At 40.3% G+C, this 19,923-nt stretch overlaps 1 protein-coding gene across 7 annotated transcripts in view; it reads right to left on the reverse strand.

Annotated features, from left to right (window-relative positions):
• Window positions 1-19,923, reverse strand: part of Ano3 (anoctamin 3) — a 350,025-nt gene that overhangs the window by 27,789 nt on the left and 302,313 nt on the right. For all 7 annotated transcript variants that reach the window (XM_033764063.1, XM_010603358.3, XM_010603357.2 and 4 more), the window contains 6 exons: window positions 15,422-15,504; window positions 14,868-15,008; window positions 13,567-13,731; window positions 4,026-4,062; window positions 2,294-2,405; window positions 1,549-1,606 (listed from right to left, as the gene is read on the reverse strand). In XM_033764063.1, coding sequence (XP_033619954.1) covers window positions 1,549-1,606; window positions 2,294-2,405; window positions 4,026-4,062; window positions 13,567-13,731; window positions 14,868-15,008; window positions 15,422-15,504 — 596 coding nt within the window. The remainder of the gene's footprint in view (window positions 1-1,548; window positions 1,607-2,293; window positions 2,406-4,025; window positions 4,063-13,566; window positions 13,732-14,867; window positions 15,009-15,421; window positions 15,505-19,923) is intronic.

Below are 19,923 nucleotides of genomic sequence, written 5' to 3' on the forward strand. Positions count from 1 at the left end.
ATTTAATTAGCATCTGAGCCCCATTTTCTGGTAATAAAGTTGACCTCCGTAGGAACTTTTAGGCTTTATCCATGTATTATACTCAGTTTCCAAAATGACCTGGAAAGAAAGCATAAATGAGGCTAACCTGAGTTTTGAGGGGGATTTTCTATGGTGACTGATGTACCCCAACTACAGCGTTCTTGGGGAATCTTTTCTTAGCCATTGCAAAAGCATGGCTTCCTCCTAATGAGACCATTTATTATATTGGATTTTACACTGGAATCATGGGAATAATTTTGAACCCCAGAAGGCAAAGACATTCTGATCAGCGAGGAGCCTAGAAATGGACACAATCACAAGATGTAGATTATAATTTTAAAATCTTATTTTGTTAAGTAAAATTTTTTTTATTAAATTTGTGACTTCAATTTAGGCAAAATAAATTTTTGAGGAAGAGTCTTGCTTTCTAGTGTAGCCTGGCTTTGACTAATTGTCTAGCCCAGGCTTCCCTTGAACTCATGGTGATCCTCCTGCCTCAGTCTCCCAAGTGCTGGGTTACAGGCGTGCACCACTATGCCTAGCTCAGAATCAATTCTGAATGGGAAAGAGTACTACTAATTTTTAAAAATAACATTAGCAAAAATAAGTTTTTTTTAGCTTATAGAAGAGAGGAGGCATATTTTAGTGTGATACAATCCCAGAAAGATGTTAAGAACAGTGACATGTTTATTAGAAATTATTATAAAGTTTTATAAGAAAAAGTATCAAAACTAAAGGATGGAGAGAAATGGTAAAAATCTGCAGCAAATTTGTAATGTCTAATTGTATGAGTGTGCTTATTAAAGAAGCAGAGAGACTATGAGAGACAAGTGAACTGGTGTAGCACACGTACAGTGCAAAGTCAAATGTTCGACAAATGTGAAAATATTCTGTATCTCATTTAAGTTTAATGAAACTAAAGAGATGTCTTTTGGCTGTTAGACTGGTTAAGAAGCAGTTCTGCGGGAAAAAGGTGAAGGAAGCAAAATGCTCACTGTAGGCTGCCGTTGGCCTCTGCAGGACAATATTCTCATATTCTCAGGGTCACAGGTAGCAGTGCTGGCCCTTTCCACGGTTCCCAGGACCCACAGATTCTGCTTCAGTAACCGCAGATGAGCTCTGGCTGATATAGCCATAGGTTTACAGGGTGATATTTCAAATAAGACTTCCTCTGGACTAAAATCTCCCTTCTTAAAAGAAAGTTCGGAAAGGCATACAGTCATTGATAAATAATTTGCAAAGTCGAAACCAAAATGGAGGAGCTGTGTTCCCAGGGTTTATAAATGAAAGAAATGGATAGAAAAGTTAATTTTAAAAACTGAGTTCAGAATCTTGGGGTTTATTCTTCTTAAACGCCATAATTAAAAAACTAGATGTAATTGCTTCTTTTTGAAACCCAGAGGAACTCTTCTCTACCACAGTGTTTCTTCCCCAGACCTGGACTTGGTACTCCTTCTCCAGCCTGACCTCCCACAGCCGCAGGCCTGCGCCCCTCATCCACACACACTCCCTCGCAAGGTCACTTACTTCCTCCAGCCTCCACCGGTCAAAAAGCTTATTGTATTTTCCTGGGTGGCCTACAAATCTTAAAAAAAATGAAAAGTATCTTAATTCATTAGCAGTTAAATGAAAAACACCCTCAAACCCATCACCCCAAGTGCATTGTGGGTGACAAAATGCTCATGAGTGTAATTCGTCCCCGGAGACATAAAATCACCAGGCTGGAAAAGGAAAAAGCAGGGAGAGCTCAACCAGTGGGGTGGAGCGAGTACAGACAAAGCAGCTGGAGGAGCCTGAATACTTTTGCACGTGCGTCTTAATGCCTGGGGGATCAAGTTAGTGAATAATGAGCCAAATGGCTTGATTGAAAATGTTTCAACCTTCAGTGGATTTCCAAGGCACAGACTCATTAAACTAACATGCTTTTTTTTTTCTTTTTCACATTTCACAGCAAAGTGAAAAAAAGACGTAATAATGATGTTTAGAGGTTTTCACACTAAGGAATGGTAAAGCGGGCTTACACACAAATTCTTTTCTTCTCTAACGGAATAATTACTGATAATTGGACAGCATGCACTCAGGTTTTTTAGTTTTGGTGCCAATTTTAATTGGTTCTGGCTGCCAATCGTCTGAACAAGAATGCACAGGAAAGCTGATTAGCAAAATCTTTCAAGGCAGAGGTCAAGAATTTGCAACCTCTGTTAACTAATTGGCAAGAGAACTATTGCTGTGCTTTTGACTGTGCAAAGCAGTGTGTGTAAAGTTGACTTACCTTCCCAAGAAGAAAGCAATGTAGAAGATGGAACTGTTTAAGTTGACAAACTGGAAAAGAAACATCTTCAGGGCGAAGCTGTTCTCCCATTCCGACTCCGTGCGCGGGTATTCTGAAAGGAGCACAGGATGACCGACGTGCACCGGATGAACGGCAAGCACTGGCTGGCGACATGGAATCAGAAGCCACCTGCTCGGGTTTTCTTTAGTGATTTGCTGGCTCTGTAAGGCACTTAGGGCTTCAGATTCTTAATGTCCAGGCCCCTCAGAAGCTGCCCCTGTCTATCCTGCTTCTTAATACCTCTGTGACAGTACCAACTCCATCTCAAGGTTGGCTTCCCGGAGGACACAAGAGGTAACACGGCCAAAGTCTGCTAAGTCTCTGGCACAGCAGATGATACAAGGCTCTTATCAAATCACATAACCATGGAATCTCAAAAGAAGAAATGATCCAAAGTTTCTTTTGAGAGTAAATGCATGAAAACATCAAAATAGATGACACGCGAGAGACCGCATGTCAGCAGAGCAGCAGAGGTCTCAAACAAGGCCAGAATCTAGAAAAGCATAAGGAAGTTCCCTTCACACTGAAAGGCAAAGGTCATTCCCACCTAGAATTCCATATCCTGAAAAACAACAACAACGGAAAAACATCAAATGTGAGGAACATTTACTTCAGGCAGCAGTGTAAGGAGTTATGACAAGGGGGGCGGATAGGCACTGACTAAGACGGAGGGCGGATGGGATTTCTGGGAGCCGGTGACTGGCCAGAGCCTGATGCACATGGATTAGGGCAGGCAGGGCACTGGGCAGAGTAACTCTAACAAGCAAATTCAGTGTGTGGTATGCTTCGTAGGTTTTTACAGATTCAGAGGAAATTTTAAATTTCACCTATGTTTGCGGGAAATGAAGAGGATTTTGTAAAACAAAATTATAGTACAATGGTACCACGGATATCCTCGATATGAAAATAGTTAGACGGATGGAAGGATGTGGATATTGGCTGTTAATTAGGTTAAACAGGTAGATGCAGGTACCATGGAAGGAGAAAAAATAACAGTGTGTCTCAGGTGGTGGGAGTGCAGCTGCCAGGGGCAGACATGGTGGCAGACATTAAGAGCTGAGTCCTTACACTCAGTACTTTTAGGCCAGAAAGGAAAGAAACAGCTATTCAAAGATAGAAATCCAATGGTAGCAATAGAATCACCTCATGTAGAAACAGGTTGGGAAATAATATAAGAAGCTCATAAAAACATGAAAAGGCAATGTCATCATGAGAACAGAAAATAGTAAGCATAATGTGGCAAATAACTCGTTTTCTTTTGGTACCGGGAATTGAACTTGGGTCCTTGTGCTTGCGAGACAGGTGGTGGAAACACTGAGCTAAATCCCTGACCCAAGACTTGTTTTCTTTATTGACCTCTTTGAACTGGTTTGACTTTTAAAACATGTATGTGCAATATAATACTTATAAGACAAACATCTTAAAAGATGATGAAAAATGTACTCCAGAGTTATGAGAAACAGGTTTGCTAGATCGTAGTAAGATAATCTGTAATGATATACATTGCCTCTCTGTTCTTACTCAATGTAAATCAACTTCCTATGCCACTCTCATTGGATCTAATAAATTCTATAACTAAGGATATTAAAATGCGGATGCACAGAAGGTAACTGCAGACTGATATAGCCATTTGTTTTCTTATTAACAAGTGAGGTAAGAACAATGGACTTACCTAAATTAGTGAGGAGGTAAGCAATTTTTTCATAGGCCTGTAATAAAAAGAATGCATAGTGAATATTTTTTATTTTGGAAAAAGTAGGTATTTACATTATTCAAAGAGAGACCTAAAGTATGTTCTTCAAAAATGTGTTCCACAAAATGGTTTTAAGTTAAGTAGGAATATTATTAAAACTTAGGTTGTGGTGCTTTATAGATACCTATCTATACCTATAAAATGGACATAATATAAATATGTATGAAAGTATACGCAAATAAAATTTGTTATCTGTAGTAATAAATTTCCAGTAGTTAAGTTTACTTCTGTTTTATAATCGGCTTTCTAAAACATAAAAAAGTAAACACAAGTTTTTTAGTTAGTTATTGGATGAGCTGAAATTGGATCTTAGAATCCTAGTGTCTTTTTGACACATGGGAAGAGCAAGTGGAAACACAAATTCTCTACTGTTCATAGAGAATTTTCCAAAGTATGACAAAAAACAATGTGCTGGCTTACATTTTCAAAGAAAAATCGTCTTAGTGGTGATTTAAAAGAGAACCTAGGTGTCCAATATGTAAGTCACTTGGAAAATAGATTTTTCTGATAGTAGTTTTCATCTTCTTCCAAACTATTCCCACATATATTCTGATCCTCACCTATATAGGCTTGAGTCAGTGATGTAAATTTTAAAGTATGCTATGTAAATATAGTTGGAAGAGCATATTTATTCTAGACACAAGAGTGATATATGTTTGTGATGTGGGAACGCATAGGTGAATGTAAGCATATACCACAATTCAATAAACTGCTGCTTAGAATAATTCCAATTAAAAGATATGTATCTCACTCTAAAAGTCGCTGACATTCTCTGAGTGTCCTTAAAGGAGAGCTATTGTGAAAATCTGGCCAGCCACGATTCAAACCTACCTCTTTCTAAGATCTAAAATATTCTTGAGATAGAAAGAAGATGTCAAGAACAACAAAAGTTGCATAAGTTCTCCAGGGCAGGCTTTTGCTTGTTTGCTTGTTTACTTTGCTGTATTCACAAGCTGTGCTCTTATTCTAAGACAAGATTGCTCAGAATTCATGAGCACCAGCATGATTCTTACTACATCATGTTCTTTCCTGGCCTCACTTCTCCAGCCGGATGAGCACAGCAGAGTCTCCCCACGGAATGGACTTGCCCATCCCACACACAGTATGCAGCTTCAGCTGAGCCTCCTCCATCGCTGAAAGGACACCTCAGGGAGGCTGAGTTGCTTCTGCCTGATAATTGCCATTTAGAGCCTGTGATTGTCCCCAACGGTGATTTCCGTATATTCTTGCTCCTGAGATACAAATCCGAGTAGGTATAATGATTCCCGTACTACAAAACAGTGAAGTAAGACTTCGAGTGCCAGGCACCCTGGCTGGCACAACTCTGCTCAGCAAGTAGCAGTCAGGACGTGCTGTCCTGGCTCTCTCACACTACCCTCTGTTCTGTCACCGATCAAGACCTTTATCTTAATGCTTAGTGCATAGACACTTCTTTGCAAGCCGGGGATGGAAACACCTACAGCTGAACGCCCCACAGGAGCACAAGAACCTAGCGGGGAACGTTAGGAATCACAGCAAAGCCTACACTTTCTGGGGGTAGTTAAGAACCTGTGTCATCCGAAGCCCAGATGCAATGGCTGATTGACACCGTGATTGCACAGTACACAATCAATCCACACAGACCGACTTGTAAACTCCACAACTATGAAGCGTAGAAACCAGGACTTGAAAATATGCCCAGTTTGGCGTATGGCGGCCGTGACTCTGGCTGGGCAGTGGGTGGATGTGTGTCTGGGTGAGGGGAGCCAGCTAGGGTGGTGCGGGGGTGGAACAATAGTTATCCAAGCTCACACTGCCTCTGCTGAGTTTCACGGAATTTAAACTCCAGCAGCCAGAGATGTACGGCAACAAGTATGTCCTCGGTCAGGAGGTAAAAGGTGCTAAGAAGAAGAGTGACGCAGGCCGGGGAGTGGTGCTGGGAAGAGAACTACGTTCTCCAGGGAACAGGAGCCCCCGGTGCGAGTGTGACACGGAGGCAGAGACAGGAAGTGAGAGACAGGGAGCCAAGCCGCAGTCAGGACCGAGCTCCTCCGAGGCACAGAAACGCGGTGCAAATGCTCCCAGGCTGGCGGGGGCTCCACGTGCGTCCTGATGGAGAGATGTTAGAAGGACAGGGGAGGCGTCATGATCAAGCGCAGCGGTAGAGAAGAGGCAGAAAGAGGCCCGAGGTGGACGTCTTCTCAGGGGCAGCTGGCCACGGTGAGGACCTCCGGACTCGCTCCGAGCCTGGACATCGCCGGCTTCCTCCCAGTGCCTGGGTGAAGTTTGATGCCAGAATCAAGTGCGCAGGAAAAGCAGAGCAAGTGAAGGGAAAGCGCATGGCTCTCACACAGGGCAGCCCTGGGAGCTCTGTACGTGACCGGGGCATTTCACGTCGGAGTCCGAGCCCCACAGTGCAGACTTCTCTGTGAAAGGAAACCCCGGGCTGCTGCAGAAAGCAAGAGACTGCTCTTTTCCAGCTATCTGCCCTCTGAATTTCTACAAATCAAACCGAACACATACAATCTCCTATTAAATGAGTCATCTGTCACTGAGCCCTTTGTTGGTTAAGACCCGTGGTCCAAACCTTGGATCCCGCTCATGCTATGACTAATGGTGTGCCTTATCGTTGGCAACCAAGAGTAAACAGGTGTTAGGAAAGGGAAAGGTTCTGAGGCTTTGTGATCATGTCCAGGAAAAGGGCACAGAAATGGAGACCTGGCAATGGTTCGACAATGGGGACACCCGGCACCAGCCTGGAGAACTCACACTGCCCACCTATCGTGAGCGATTTCTCTTAATTTTTTGGTTATGGTGTCCCTGTGTAAGCCAAGTGGATCTTACCAAAGGAGAGGAGAAATATTAAAAAGAGTTCATTCTTACTGCCTATACTGCCCCAATCCTGGAGAAATTATTAGAGTACTTCTCCAGTATTTCCATTTTTTCCCTTAAGAATTAAAGGATCACATGCAATCTGTGATACCAGACAGCTGTCCTCATTTTACAAAATGACTTAAAGGACTGATTGTCAAGCAACAAGAACATATATTTTTGGACTGACTTCACATGTTTCATTTTCATTAAACTATTTTTGGAAATAGTTCCTGACATGATGGCCACATGCCACTTACAGTATCTAAAAGTAGCAGTATATTTTCACATTTTCTGTTTTTTTGTTTTGTTTTGTTTTGTTTTGTTTTGTTTTTTTTTTGGTGCCAGGGATTGAACTTGGGACCTTGCACTTGCGAGGTAGGTGGTGGAACCACTGAGCTAAATCCTCGGCCCAGTAGCAGTATATTTTCAAGGGAAAGAAAAATACAGAAGAAAAAGTATGGACTGAGAAAGATTAACGTTTAGTTTCAAACTCTACCACTACAGCTTGTTAGCTCTATGTTTGGCAAGAAGACATTAAAAATGATAACGTTTTTAATTATTGTTAAATTATTTATAATTTTGTTTTAGAAGTTGTGGTTTCTGATTTTGGCTATGCATCAAAATTCCCTTAGAGACCTTAAATCAATGATTTTTAATGCTATTTTAGGTCTGACTGGATCAGAATCACCACAGAACTTTTTGGTATTTTTGTTTCAAATACATTTGTTTAGCCCCACAAAGGAGATTTTTAATGGAAATCAGGAATTTGTAGTTTTTAAAGTGTTGCAGAAAATTTGATAAAAGAAGATATATTATGTATATGATTTGTTATAAGAAAAACTTTTGAAATCATGTTCACAATCTATACAATAGACTTGTAAACAAATTGTTATTATTTCGTTCCCCATGTTTCTGCCCAATTGAATGTTTATTTAGAGTTTCTACCTGTTTTGAAAGATTTAGAGAATGCATAGTCTTTGGTTCTTACTTTGAATTTAAACAAGTATCATATGCTTGAAAAACACCAAAAGTACAATTCTAATCACATAAAATGAGTTGATCACATGCAATCTGAAGGATGTCAGCACACTGGAGAGGTGACATATTTCAAATCTGCCCCAGGATATGTGAAAACACCTCCAAGACCTGGAGGTCCAAAAGCAAGGAAGCCAGAGGACCCTGCTCATCTGTGCTCAGCACCTTGGCAGTGGGAGGAAGAGCTGTGACAATCAGTGCCAGGGTGAATGTCACAAAGGCTTGACCAATTCCCGGGGGCGGTCTGCTGAGCGAGAGAACTGCAGATCTAAGAGGGTTGCGCTGCTGTTAAAACAAAGACTCGATTACTCAATGTGAGACTGAGATAAAGGTATGTGGAGGAGAAAAGCCGCAGCCAGTATTTTCCAAGATGAAGAGATATTCTCCAAGGAGACAAGAGAAAAAAGGGGCATTTCATACAGAAGCAGCCCCATGACCCACACACAGAGGTGTAAGTGACAGAGCGGCAGAGGGCAGAGGGCAGAGGGAGTGTTCTGTCATCTGGGGTGAGGAGAGAGAAGGACGCTGGCTGTGAACAATTCCCACCCCAGGGCGGGCAGGTGAATGAGTCTAGGACTCCGACAGCGTCCTAGAAAACCGCAACACAGTTTCAAGCACAAAGTAAAATGATCAAAAGTACAATTTAGACACAGTCTTTCAAAAGTCGTGTGTAAGTGAGGTAGAGAAGAAACGGGAATATTATCAAGTTAGGAGGTTGTGCAATGTGCAATAGTCCAAGCAAACTGTAACGGCCGACTTCGCTGAGGAAGCTCAAAGGAGAATGTCAGCAGGCATCTCCGGGTAGAAATTCATAGCTGTTAGTCACTGCTAAGATAAAAGAATTGTGAGGAGAATAGGATGAGGCTTTGGCTGTATATATTTTATGTCCTGATTTGTGCAAAATATCTGACTGAAGCTATTTTATAAAGTAACACATTTGGATTAGAGCTGAGACACACACTAGAGTCATAGGATCTTTTGAGCATGTCTTTCATCTGGGAAGGCTGGTGGTACCGGGATCCTAAGGTCCAGCTAAGAAACACGACCGATTTTTATTAGGTATATATTTAGTTTTGTCCTGAGAATAGCACAACAACTGGATCTTTTGGTTTTTCCAGATGAATATTTTAGTGGTGGAATATTGGACATTTCAGTCTATCTTTATTTGATTAAGGTCTTAAATTAATAGGTGGATTCAGGTGCATCAGGAGAGCTGTTTAATAACTTGTGAAGTACCTCAACATCCTGAGTAGGAAAGAAATGCATTCACTTGGAAGAGTATTATTACTTTTACACTGATTAAAAGTGAATATAATGTTCTTTTCATGTAGATTGAGTTGGCTGCATTCTTTATGCTAAATACATTTTAACAATCATCTCCTAAGTTAGTTGCAATGGTAAAGAAGTATTTATAGTCTATTTGGCTTCCAACAGTCCATAAATCTTTATGCCAAAATGTCCAAGAAGTAGACAAGGTGGTCAGTTCTGATTCTTCCAGGAATGATAGACATCTCCTGTAAAGCCCTGACAATAGCACTGAGTTGTGCAGAGCTGGTGGGATTCCGAGGAACTGCAAGTTGTTTTGATAACTCAAGTGACACTACGTTCACCTGCCTTCAGCACAGGTAGAGATTTCCAGCCTTAGCTTTTTGTAAAAATGAAGGGGCTTGGCGGAAAGAACTCACTGAGCCTCAACAAACAAACACATCAGCTTAGTAAGAACAAGCTATACATAAACCTTCTGAGAGAGAGGAAAAGTCCAGGTAGATGAGAGGCCCTTGTGACCTTAGCTAACGGGTGGTAACTCAGGACAGGGGCTGGAGGAACAGCAGAGTCTGTGTTTGAATGATTGGTGATTAAATCACAACCAGAATAATAAAAAAAATTAGACACTAATATACCAACGGTGAGTCACCAGATTTTAATTTCCTAAATATCTGTGACAAGAGAAGGAACCCTTGCCAAGAAAAATGTCCAAGCATAGAGTTCAAATGCAGGCTCCGAATCATGAAGCTGCCCCTGAAAATGCTTCAGCTCCCCTGAGGGATGATGGTTTCTCCAGGTGGGAACAAAGCACTGAACACTGGATATGGAGTGTCTGTTCTGAGCCGTCATGCTTGCTTTCCCAAATTAATTAAACACACTTGGCTCTTTACTTTCCCTGTCCGGAATAGTCCCTGTCTTTGGAACTCTTAGGTCATTTCATTGGCTTCGCTCAAGATGTTCCACAGATCAGTAGCCTTGGGGACAAACTGCCCAAGAGACAAAGGGTGGAATAATTGACAGGTTGGGACTGGAGAATAGACAGGAAACCTTTAGCACTGGCCAGTGGGTAGGACTGGATGTAGGAAAGGCCAGGAAAGCATCACAGCTTCGAGGAAGTTGACTTCTATGGAGTATTTTACAATTTTTACACTTTAATATATTCGATCGATTTCCTAAAGAAAGGGTAAGGAAAACAGACTTTACAAAGGAAATAATAAAAGTTAAGATCTCAAAAGAACAAGACTATTGAAATTATCCTATGGTAGGATATTTTCCACGAACTAAATGCATATTTAAAATACTTCTAGGCCTCATCTCTTTGAATATCTGCACTCCACCCTTGAGGGCATCCTGTATTTCTGCCTAAAATCTTTGTTCCATATATTTTCCTCTTGCCTCTTAAAAGAAAGAATTTTTATTTATTAATATATTTGTTAAAAAGACATACTACGACCATCTATTTATATTTCTCTTTCTCGCCAAAGACTATTTTGAGTATACAAATATTTTTTGATATAAATATTTCTGAAAGGATCATACAGATGAAGAGAAAAGAACAAAGCTTCGATATAAATCAATACAGATATGGTCTGGAAAGTTTACACAGACTAAAGAAAAGATTGTCATTTGCACATCTTGGGCTGACAGAAAATGAATAATCAACTCTACTACTTAAAGATAAGAAAAAAAGGGAAAGTATAGGGAATGTTTTTGCTTTGTGTGAAGGAATGGGAGTATATACACACTTAAAAAGGGTAATAAAAATTAAAACTCTTGAACAGAAGCAAACATAGAGGAAGCAAGTTATTAGCACCTTTTACACACTAGAAAAGGACTCTGAAATCTTTCCATACCCTATGTGTAAGTTCTGCCTTCTTCATTGGGAGAATGGAGAAATTACAGCCTAGAGATGGTGTGGGAGGGTGGCGAGTCACACAGCTCAAGTGGCAAATCTGCCTGGCCCTGTCCAGAGTCCTCAGGACCCCACTCCGAGGACGTTACCATCAGCAACAGAGTCTGGGCAGCTTAGAGGATGGTGGGAAGGGACCAGAGAGCACATGTGGACAGAGGAGCTGTGGTGGGCTGGGTGCAAGGCCTAGCCAGCTGGGAAAGTCCTCTCCTTACTTGGTAGATGACCACATTTTAGAGAGACGCAAAGTTACTGTCTACGTGACTCACACGTAGAGTTAACAACAACAGCAAAAAAGGTGCCTTCCATTTCCAACGTGTCCCAAGGTTTATATAGTGGTAGAATTCTTTTAAAGGAAAGGTTATTTTTAAATTACAAATTAACACCTGCATGCAGAGATAAATACTTCAATGATCAGAAAAAAGGTTAGTTTAAATCCAAAGTGTTTGTCACATTATCTTACTGCGAAGAGATGCTACTGTCATAGTTGATTGCCATTCCTTACAGTTCTGAAATCCAGACGGGTAGATGTGCATATTCTGGAGAATTAAAATCAAGTAAAAGTGTATATCTTTCTTATGTATCTTATATTTCTTCCTATCCTTTAATAGTAATAAGACAATATTTAAGTAGATTATATCACGCCATTAAATGAAATTTGAATCCATATTCTCTTACTTTTGGTCATTTAGTGGTTTTCTTTTCCAATTCTTGCAATTCTATAGAATCATAACACAGTAACAACTTCAACTGCATCATGATGATCTCTTTAAAATAATACAACAAATTATTGTTAAAGCTTGGTCTTACTCACCTTACAATGAAAATAAGCTTATTGCAGGTAATTTAGAAAATTCAATATATATGATACATATTAACTAACAGAGAGAGAGAGAAAAACACCTATACCACCTATACTCTAATTTTCCAGAGAGAAATCCTGATGATATTTTGATGTGTAATCACAATTAATGCTATCCTGTTTTATTGTTGATGCTAACTTTATCAAATGTATTTTTAAAAACAGATTTAAGTTTCATCAGGAAACCTACTTTTCTCTAAATTCTAAATTAATTTGCACAACAGTAAACTATCTAGTATTTATTTTTTTTTGGTGTTTATTGCTCACTTTAATCTATCATCCAATGGCATAAATTCAAATATTGTATAGTTTATCTGGAGTTTATGTCAATACTCTTTCCCTTCAGCAAATTAAACTGAAACTGAAAGAAGCAGAATTAGTAGCTAGTAACTACTGTACTGGAGTTAAAATTCATTCGTCATGGTATTAACTTTTCTTTTCAGGCCTTTTCTGTTACTAAAATGAAGAACTACATGGCCTCTGGCCCCTCATGGCCAGGCATGAAGAATTAGTTTCAACCACATTTGGAACAAATGCTTATCGTTTATATATAATATGACTAAGGCGCACGGCTCAGATATCTACAAATTATCTCACAGTGGAAATATGTTAACATTGGCACTTAGAAAATGTACGATTTGGACAAACTACTTAAATTCTCAGATTTCCAGTTTCCTCTCTTGATGGAAAGAATATCAACTTTGTGGGGCTGGTGGAAGAATTAAGGACAAGATATTGTCCTAAAGGGTAATCAGGGCCTCTTGATTTCAGAAAAAAATTGGCTTTAATCCATAGGCTTTGTTGATGACCTCTCAGCCATAGATATTTGGTCTTCACGACAATAAATGCAGGTGGTGTTGAAATAAAAGATGCTCTCTTTGAAAAGCTAAATCATACAAGCCTGATAAAATGATTGCACAGTTAGGGCTAAATAAGATAACCAAGGTATAGCAGTGCCACGTGCCCCAGATCAGGACAGAGGACTTGCACAGTGAGGGGAAGGTTGTCATCCTAATGAGAGTGGAACAGGTGAATTGGGAAAAGAAGAAAGAGAGGAAGAGCGGGGAGGTGAGGGGGAGAAGAAGAGAGGAGAGGGGAGGGCAGGGGAGGGGAGAGGGAGGAGATCACAAGGCTTTACTTTCAAGCCAACTTTTCAGCGTCTTTCCACCAAACTGCCCTGTGAGGCTGACTTTATTTAGGTGGTTTTATAATCCAAGGCATCCTTCATCCATCTGAAAAGTGCACGGCACCATCTCAAGTGCACAACAGATACTCACAGCACGGAAGTTATCACGAATCTACACTATAAACTCAAAAGGCAGAGGAGAACGGCACAACCAGAATTGGCTTGCATTTCAAATATCTGCCATCTAAACCACATAGCCGGAATACTTTCTGTTAAAATGAGTTGTCGTTGTCAAAAATGCAGGTCAGCCTTATGGTGTCATCACCGTCCCCACGGCCCCCACACTAGCACCGTCTTCCCCCTTCCCCACCCAGCTTCGCCTACGGGAAGGCTCCCTGCGAGCACTTACGAGATTCAGCAGCATGATGATGACGAAGTTGATGCACACGGCAGCAGCGGAAGTGGCGAACTGCCAGTGCTGCTTGATGAAATTCCACTTGAAGGACGCGAACTGCTCCATGACCACCAGGCGGTACACCACCACCGCAAACACCGCCGTGATCACCAAGGAAATCTGGGACGCGAGACAGCGGCAAAAGCCAAGGCAGAGGTCAGAGATGCTCTTGTGCCCGAGAGTTAAGGGATTTACCTTTCTTAGAGAGGGTACATTGAGTATAATTTCTCCACCGAGGGAGTGATTTACATCAGAGTAACATTCAATAGCTTAAATAGACAGCCAGACAGCGTATGCATATTTTATTGATGTAACAGTGCATATATACTTCAGAATACCATCGTATACCTGAAAGTACATACACCGTCACCTGACATGTAAATAAGTAGGGCTCGAGGGTGGTGCCTAGTGCTAAAGTAAATGCTTAGCGTGTGCGAGGCCCGTAATCGACACGCGGAACAACAAAATCAAAATAAAGTAAGTTCAGTTAATTAAATTTGCAAACAACAAAAATGAAATGAGAAACACTGAAGTAGTTTGAGGGCAACAGTCATCCCCCCAAAGTACAAATTCTATATGAATTTCATCTTTTAAGTAGAATGCTTTCTTTTAATGCCGGATATCTGATTCACCAGGTCACTCATGTGATTTCCATTTAATCTGAGTTGATTTCAGGTCCTCTCAATGAGCAAGTTATTTAGAGATGCTAGATTCACCTTTTACAAATGTCTGTGATCTGTCATAATTTGTATTTTATTTAACTGAATATATTACCAAGGTATTAAAAGGACGTTTTCTTTTTTTTAAGTTTTTTTTTTTTTTAATTATCAAACTATGCTGTGAAGAACACATCTATGGTTTAATCAGAAAGAAATGGTTTGTACCTTGTCAAGGACATAGTTACCATGGTGGAATAAAATAGAAATGGACAAAAAAAAAAGCCCTTGTTTAAAAAGAGTAACTACACATTTGACCTGGTCCTACTTTTGCTATTCAAAGCATATTTTCTTGTGAGGGAACTGATTTAGATATATTAGGTAGGATTTATTTTCTCACATTTTTAAACATTAAATGGCAAACCTTACAATCACTGATTATGAACAAAAGTCTGAAAACAATATGAGAAACAAAGTTTGAAAAAGGAATTTGATGGCTCTTGTTTTACATCCTCAGGGTCACAAAAGGTCTTAGGATCACATAACGTCCTTTTAACCGTGAAATCACATAGCATTGGGATAACTATGACTGCCATTTACCATGAAGAATATTCCTGAGACCGACACAAGAAGACGGGTGATTTTGTCTGATGAAGGCTGGTGTGGCTCAGGCTTCCCTGTGATGGGATTGACGATCTCCATCTTATAATACTTGGCTTCAAACTGGGGACGCAGTGTTTCCTAGAGGAGAAACTACAGTTATTGAAATATCAAAGCCATGCATTTTAAATAGGCCTCCAAGAATTAATATAAAACTACTGAGCTTGCCCCATTTTCAAATTGTCTTCACAAAGATGAATCCTTTACAAAGTAAGATTTAGATTATTTTTCAAAGAAACCTTCATCTGCATTTTAATCAGCATACTTTTCTACTAAAGTAGTTTAAGGAAATGTCATGGAAGTAGTTTAAAAAATAAATATTTCATTATTGATCTCCATAATCTTCATGAAGTATGAAATCCTGTTGGTTAAAAACGTCAAGGGGAAATCTCATGGTGTGTAGCTACTCCTGGTCCAGAGGTAGGGACACAGAGATTTTTCCCACACCACGTGATACCCCAGTCTCTGTAGCTCCAAGCTTTCTAACCTCTCACCTCCTCTTCTTCCCATTCAATAAGGTCCCAGGTATAGGTCAGTATACTTCTTCTCCTTTTCCAAAACTCCAGGAAGACAGTAGCTATAAAATATAATGATAATGATATTAATTTCCCAAACCATGACACATTGCTTTATTTCTTTAAATAGATTTATTTTACTACATCTTGAAATTGTTAAAATTTCTTATTATTAAAGCACTACTGGAATCTCTCCTGTGTCCACACCACTATCAGTGGGCATTCCCAGAAGGTGTGCCTTGTTTCACTGAAATCAAGCACTAGGCTTCGGCTAACACTCCTGGTTCAACTGATGCTACGAGGCCAGATGAATACCAGTGAGGTAATTTGTGTCCTTTGGAGCAGTACGTGCATTGTCAAAAGTTTCCAGTAGGTTCAAATAGTCTTGAAGAATGGCAATGAAGACCAAATGCTGCTTTTCTGGTATCCTGAAAAAGGTATGCAGGGAAAGAGAGGGCGGGGAGCGCATGGCTGCGTTTGTACAAATAGAAAAGAAAGAGCAGGGAAGACTCGTGGTTGCATATTCATGGTGGACTAGTCATGGACAGGAAAGGACTCAGTGAGCAAAGGAAAGATACCTGAACTATTATTTGGATTTTCTGTGTGAACAGCTCAGGAAGTGTGTTCTTTCTGGTAAGTAGGCCTCACCCGACACTACTTAAGACTTTGTGGGGGTGAGTAAGAGCTCACCTATTTTCATAAAAATCCATCCACTACTCTCCATCCATCCATCCATCCATCCATCCATCAACCATCCATTTCTTGTTCTCTTATTCAGGCTAAGACACTCCAGTATCAGACATCTTTTTATCCACTTTGGAAGAGTGCACTTCATTGTAAGGAGAGTAATAATACAGTGCAGAAAGGCAATCCTCAATGCTTTTTGAAAAAAGAAACACCCAAGGAATGTATTCGTTACATACTGCAAACATATACTAATAAAAAATAAATACAAATTTAAAAAAAGAAGTTGGAAGAGCAAAGTGAGGTCTCCTTTCCTGACTGCTTTCACAGTCTTCACACACATGGTATCAGGGAGCGATGGCTCTGAGGTTTTGTTTTATTTTCCTTTATAATTGTGACAGTCAATGGATTGTGCCAACTTGAAAAGTTTAGTTAAGAGAAGCTTAGCTAAACCGGCTCAGCAATTCCACAGCCAAGGTATAAAGGGGACATAGGGAAGGACTGATCTACTTCTGTTTCTTTGGAGAAACCCCAGTCTTCACCTTCACCTTGGGCATCATCTTCTGGTTTTGAGCACAGACTCTTGGGCTTTGGCATAGAGTCTTCAGCTTCTGGTGCAGATCCACTGGACTCTGTAGTGAGCTCCTGATCTTTGACTGAAACCTCTGGTCTCTCGTGTGCAGACAGACACTACACAATTCCTCATCTGACTCCATAGGCCCCCATTATAAGCCAATCTTGTAAGTTCTTACATACTCATATATCCTGCATTATACCTGTTTCTCTAGTAAACGCTGACACAATAATTAAAAATCAATACTTGCATTCATTAGATGCATAAATAGCATTCACAGTTCCATGATTTTACATTTATCTCATTTAAACTTACAACCTCTTTTCTCACACACGGTTGTCACTGTCGCTCTCCTATCATTCACAGGGAGGTAGGCTGGCATTCTCAGCTCTTGGGTTTTGGAAATAAAGGTGCTGTGTTGTCTGTGTCCAAAGTCATATGTCGGTGAATGAGAGACCAAGGCCTGAATCTCTCATCAGTTATTCAACACTCTTCCTCCTCTAGCCTCCATCATAAATACAATCCCAATTTTCTGTGAAGCTCTAGAAGAGTCAGAGAAGGCTCAAAATTAAGCTGGCCAGCCTGCACTGGCAGCGAGATGCATGTGACTCTCCAACCCTGGATCTCTCTAACAGCAGATCACCATCATGGGTGCCGACAGGGAGACCCAGCACTTCCAGGGATGTAGGATTTAGAAGAAAAGCGGGGAGGGGACATCAAGGGAGAATTTATTACCAAAAGAAAGCTGAAGGGGGGAAAGTACTATTTTAATTAAGCAATGATAATATGTAGTGACTAGGAGCCCAGGCATACAAATTTTAATTTAGGCCATGATTCTTGGAGGGATCAATAAATTCTACTCGCCATTAATCTCAGTCAAGGCTTAAAGTTTAACTGTGTCACATTCTCCTGTCTTACTGCACTTTTCCAGCATAGACTTGAATTAAGAGGCATCTGCCACAAAATCCAAGAAAAATACAGGAAATCGTGAATTGGGATGACTGTTACTTATAATAGCATTGTGAAAGATATATTGGCTATTTCTTTAATGTTCGGCATTAAGCCAGCCTATGTGTTAAAAGTCCATTAGAAGCCTGAGATACACATAAAAAGTTTTTCATGATTTACTTATTTAAACTGTGAATTCAAATCCCCACTTTAAAATATTAATTAGAAAGAGAACATGCAGAGTAATTTATCAGTGTGCCAAACACGGAGGAAGAGTGTATTCTTTGTTAATATCTACTAAACTTCTTTATAAGAACATAATACTAATGAAAATAGCTCACTTTCAAAACTAAAGCAAGGCTGCTCCTGCTGAGGGACCCATCTCAGAGGATGGGCATATTCTGTATTTTAGCAGGAGTGGGGTTATTCTAGTTCATGAACTTCTCAAAAGCAAACAACTCTTTTTAGGATCTGTGGATTTCACAGGATGCAAATTATGCCTCAAAAACAAGGATTTAAGTTCATGTTTTCTTGAGATCATGATGTTAAGTGAAATAAATCAGCTAAACATTACATGGTTTCTCTTAAATGAGAAATACACATTTTAAATCAATTAAAGAGTACAGTGAAAGGCAGATAATAGGGAACAGGGAGATAGATATTTTGTAAATAGATGGAGGAGGAGGGTGAGAAGGGAGGGGGAGGGGACATAAAAATAATTAAGACGTGTTATGTACACGTACCAACTCCTGCAAGGAATGTAATAATTCTGTACTGCACACATGATAATTAAAGCAAAGCAGCTTTAGAAACTAATACTTTTTTGTCATACTGAGAAATCAAATCTATGGCTTTGATCAAATTAGACAAGTACCTTACCACTCCCAACCCAAAGGTAAGTAAGTCTTTGGTAGCCAAGCAGCTAAAAATATCTTTTGATTTTTATGAGACTAATGTGGTTTTTCCCAGGTTTGTACTTTTGCTTTCTCAGTCACGGCAGTGTTTGTGCTTAGCAATAGAGGGCTCTGAAAAGGAAGCCAAGAGCAGGTAAGGCCAGATGCATGGGGGAAGAAAGGCTGGGCCTGACCTAAACTAGAGAGAGGTCAAACGCACCTAACACATTAAAATTCCAGTGGCGCATAGTGAAACAAAGTTCTCCATGCCCTGGGCTCTCATTAAGAGTTGCCCCACTGACTTACATCTTGTCCTGGGCAAAGATTCACGTAGGAATGATGGAAAGGGGAGAGAGAGAGGACAACAAAAGCTAAGGTCTTCATACAGTGAGTTCATTGTCCTGAAAAAGTTATAAACATTCAGTCTCATTCTTGTAATAGGAGGAAAAAGGATGAGGAAAAGGGTTGAGCTGCCACCTGGCTCAGGATGGGTTCCTGGGCATGAGTTTCAAGGAGAAACCAGAATCTCTACTGAACTCCGTGAATCAAGGAATTGGAAAAAAAACAGGCTCGATAAGTCATGCAAGTGGCAGCAAGCACGAGATACTTTTTAAATGATTGATGCTGAAACCTTGTGCATGCATTGTTAACTCTGACCACGGCTGGATGTGGCCATCTCCTGAACAGGCAGCAGATCGAAGGAATACTGGAACAGTAATGAAAGAGGCCCAGGAGGGTTTGGAAGGGCTGGGAGTGTGGGGAGGACACAAGAACTGGAGACTTGAATCAGGGAGAGGTGCAGAGCTTGCAGCCTTAGGCGGCTTTAAAATATACCATTGCCCAGGCTACGTGTTATATCACTTAAATCGGTATCTCTGCAGATGATCCCCAGGGTTAGAATTTTTTTCTAGAGCTCCCAAGAACTTCTGGAGCACAATTAAATTTGTGTACCATTTCCAAGAAGAACAGTTACTCCAGTGAAGGAAGGGGTATGGAAATCAAAGTCATGGTTGCTGTTCTGATTGAGCTTCATTCAGCACCAGAAGGATTGGTTCTGCTGTTAGGAATAAAAATTACCTTTTTATTTTGAAGCCCAGACACAAAACATTGTGATAATCACTTCAGATTCATTTCTCCTAACATCTATAAAACTTCCTCTCCCAATAGTTGACAAAACTGAATTCGTGAAATCTGCATACATGAAAATGTGCCACAGAATGGCTTCTATTATTGTCCACAGTTCCACAGTTAGAGATCTGAGATTTTGAGAGGCTAAGCAACTTGCTAAAGTCCAACAGATGGTTAGAACCTAAATCGTCCTAATTTCCAGATTCACAGTCTATTTTCCATACTTCCCTGGAAGTTAGTAGGTAGGCTGGAGA

This window comes from Fukomys damarensis, unplaced genomic scaffold (assembly GCF_012274545.1).
Source record: "Fukomys damarensis isolate Sample0158 unplaced genomic scaffold, DMR_v1.0_HiC HiC_scaffold_16, whole genome shotgun sequence".
Lineage (NCBI taxonomy): Eukaryota > Metazoa > Chordata > Mammalia > Rodentia > Bathyergidae > Fukomys > Fukomys damarensis.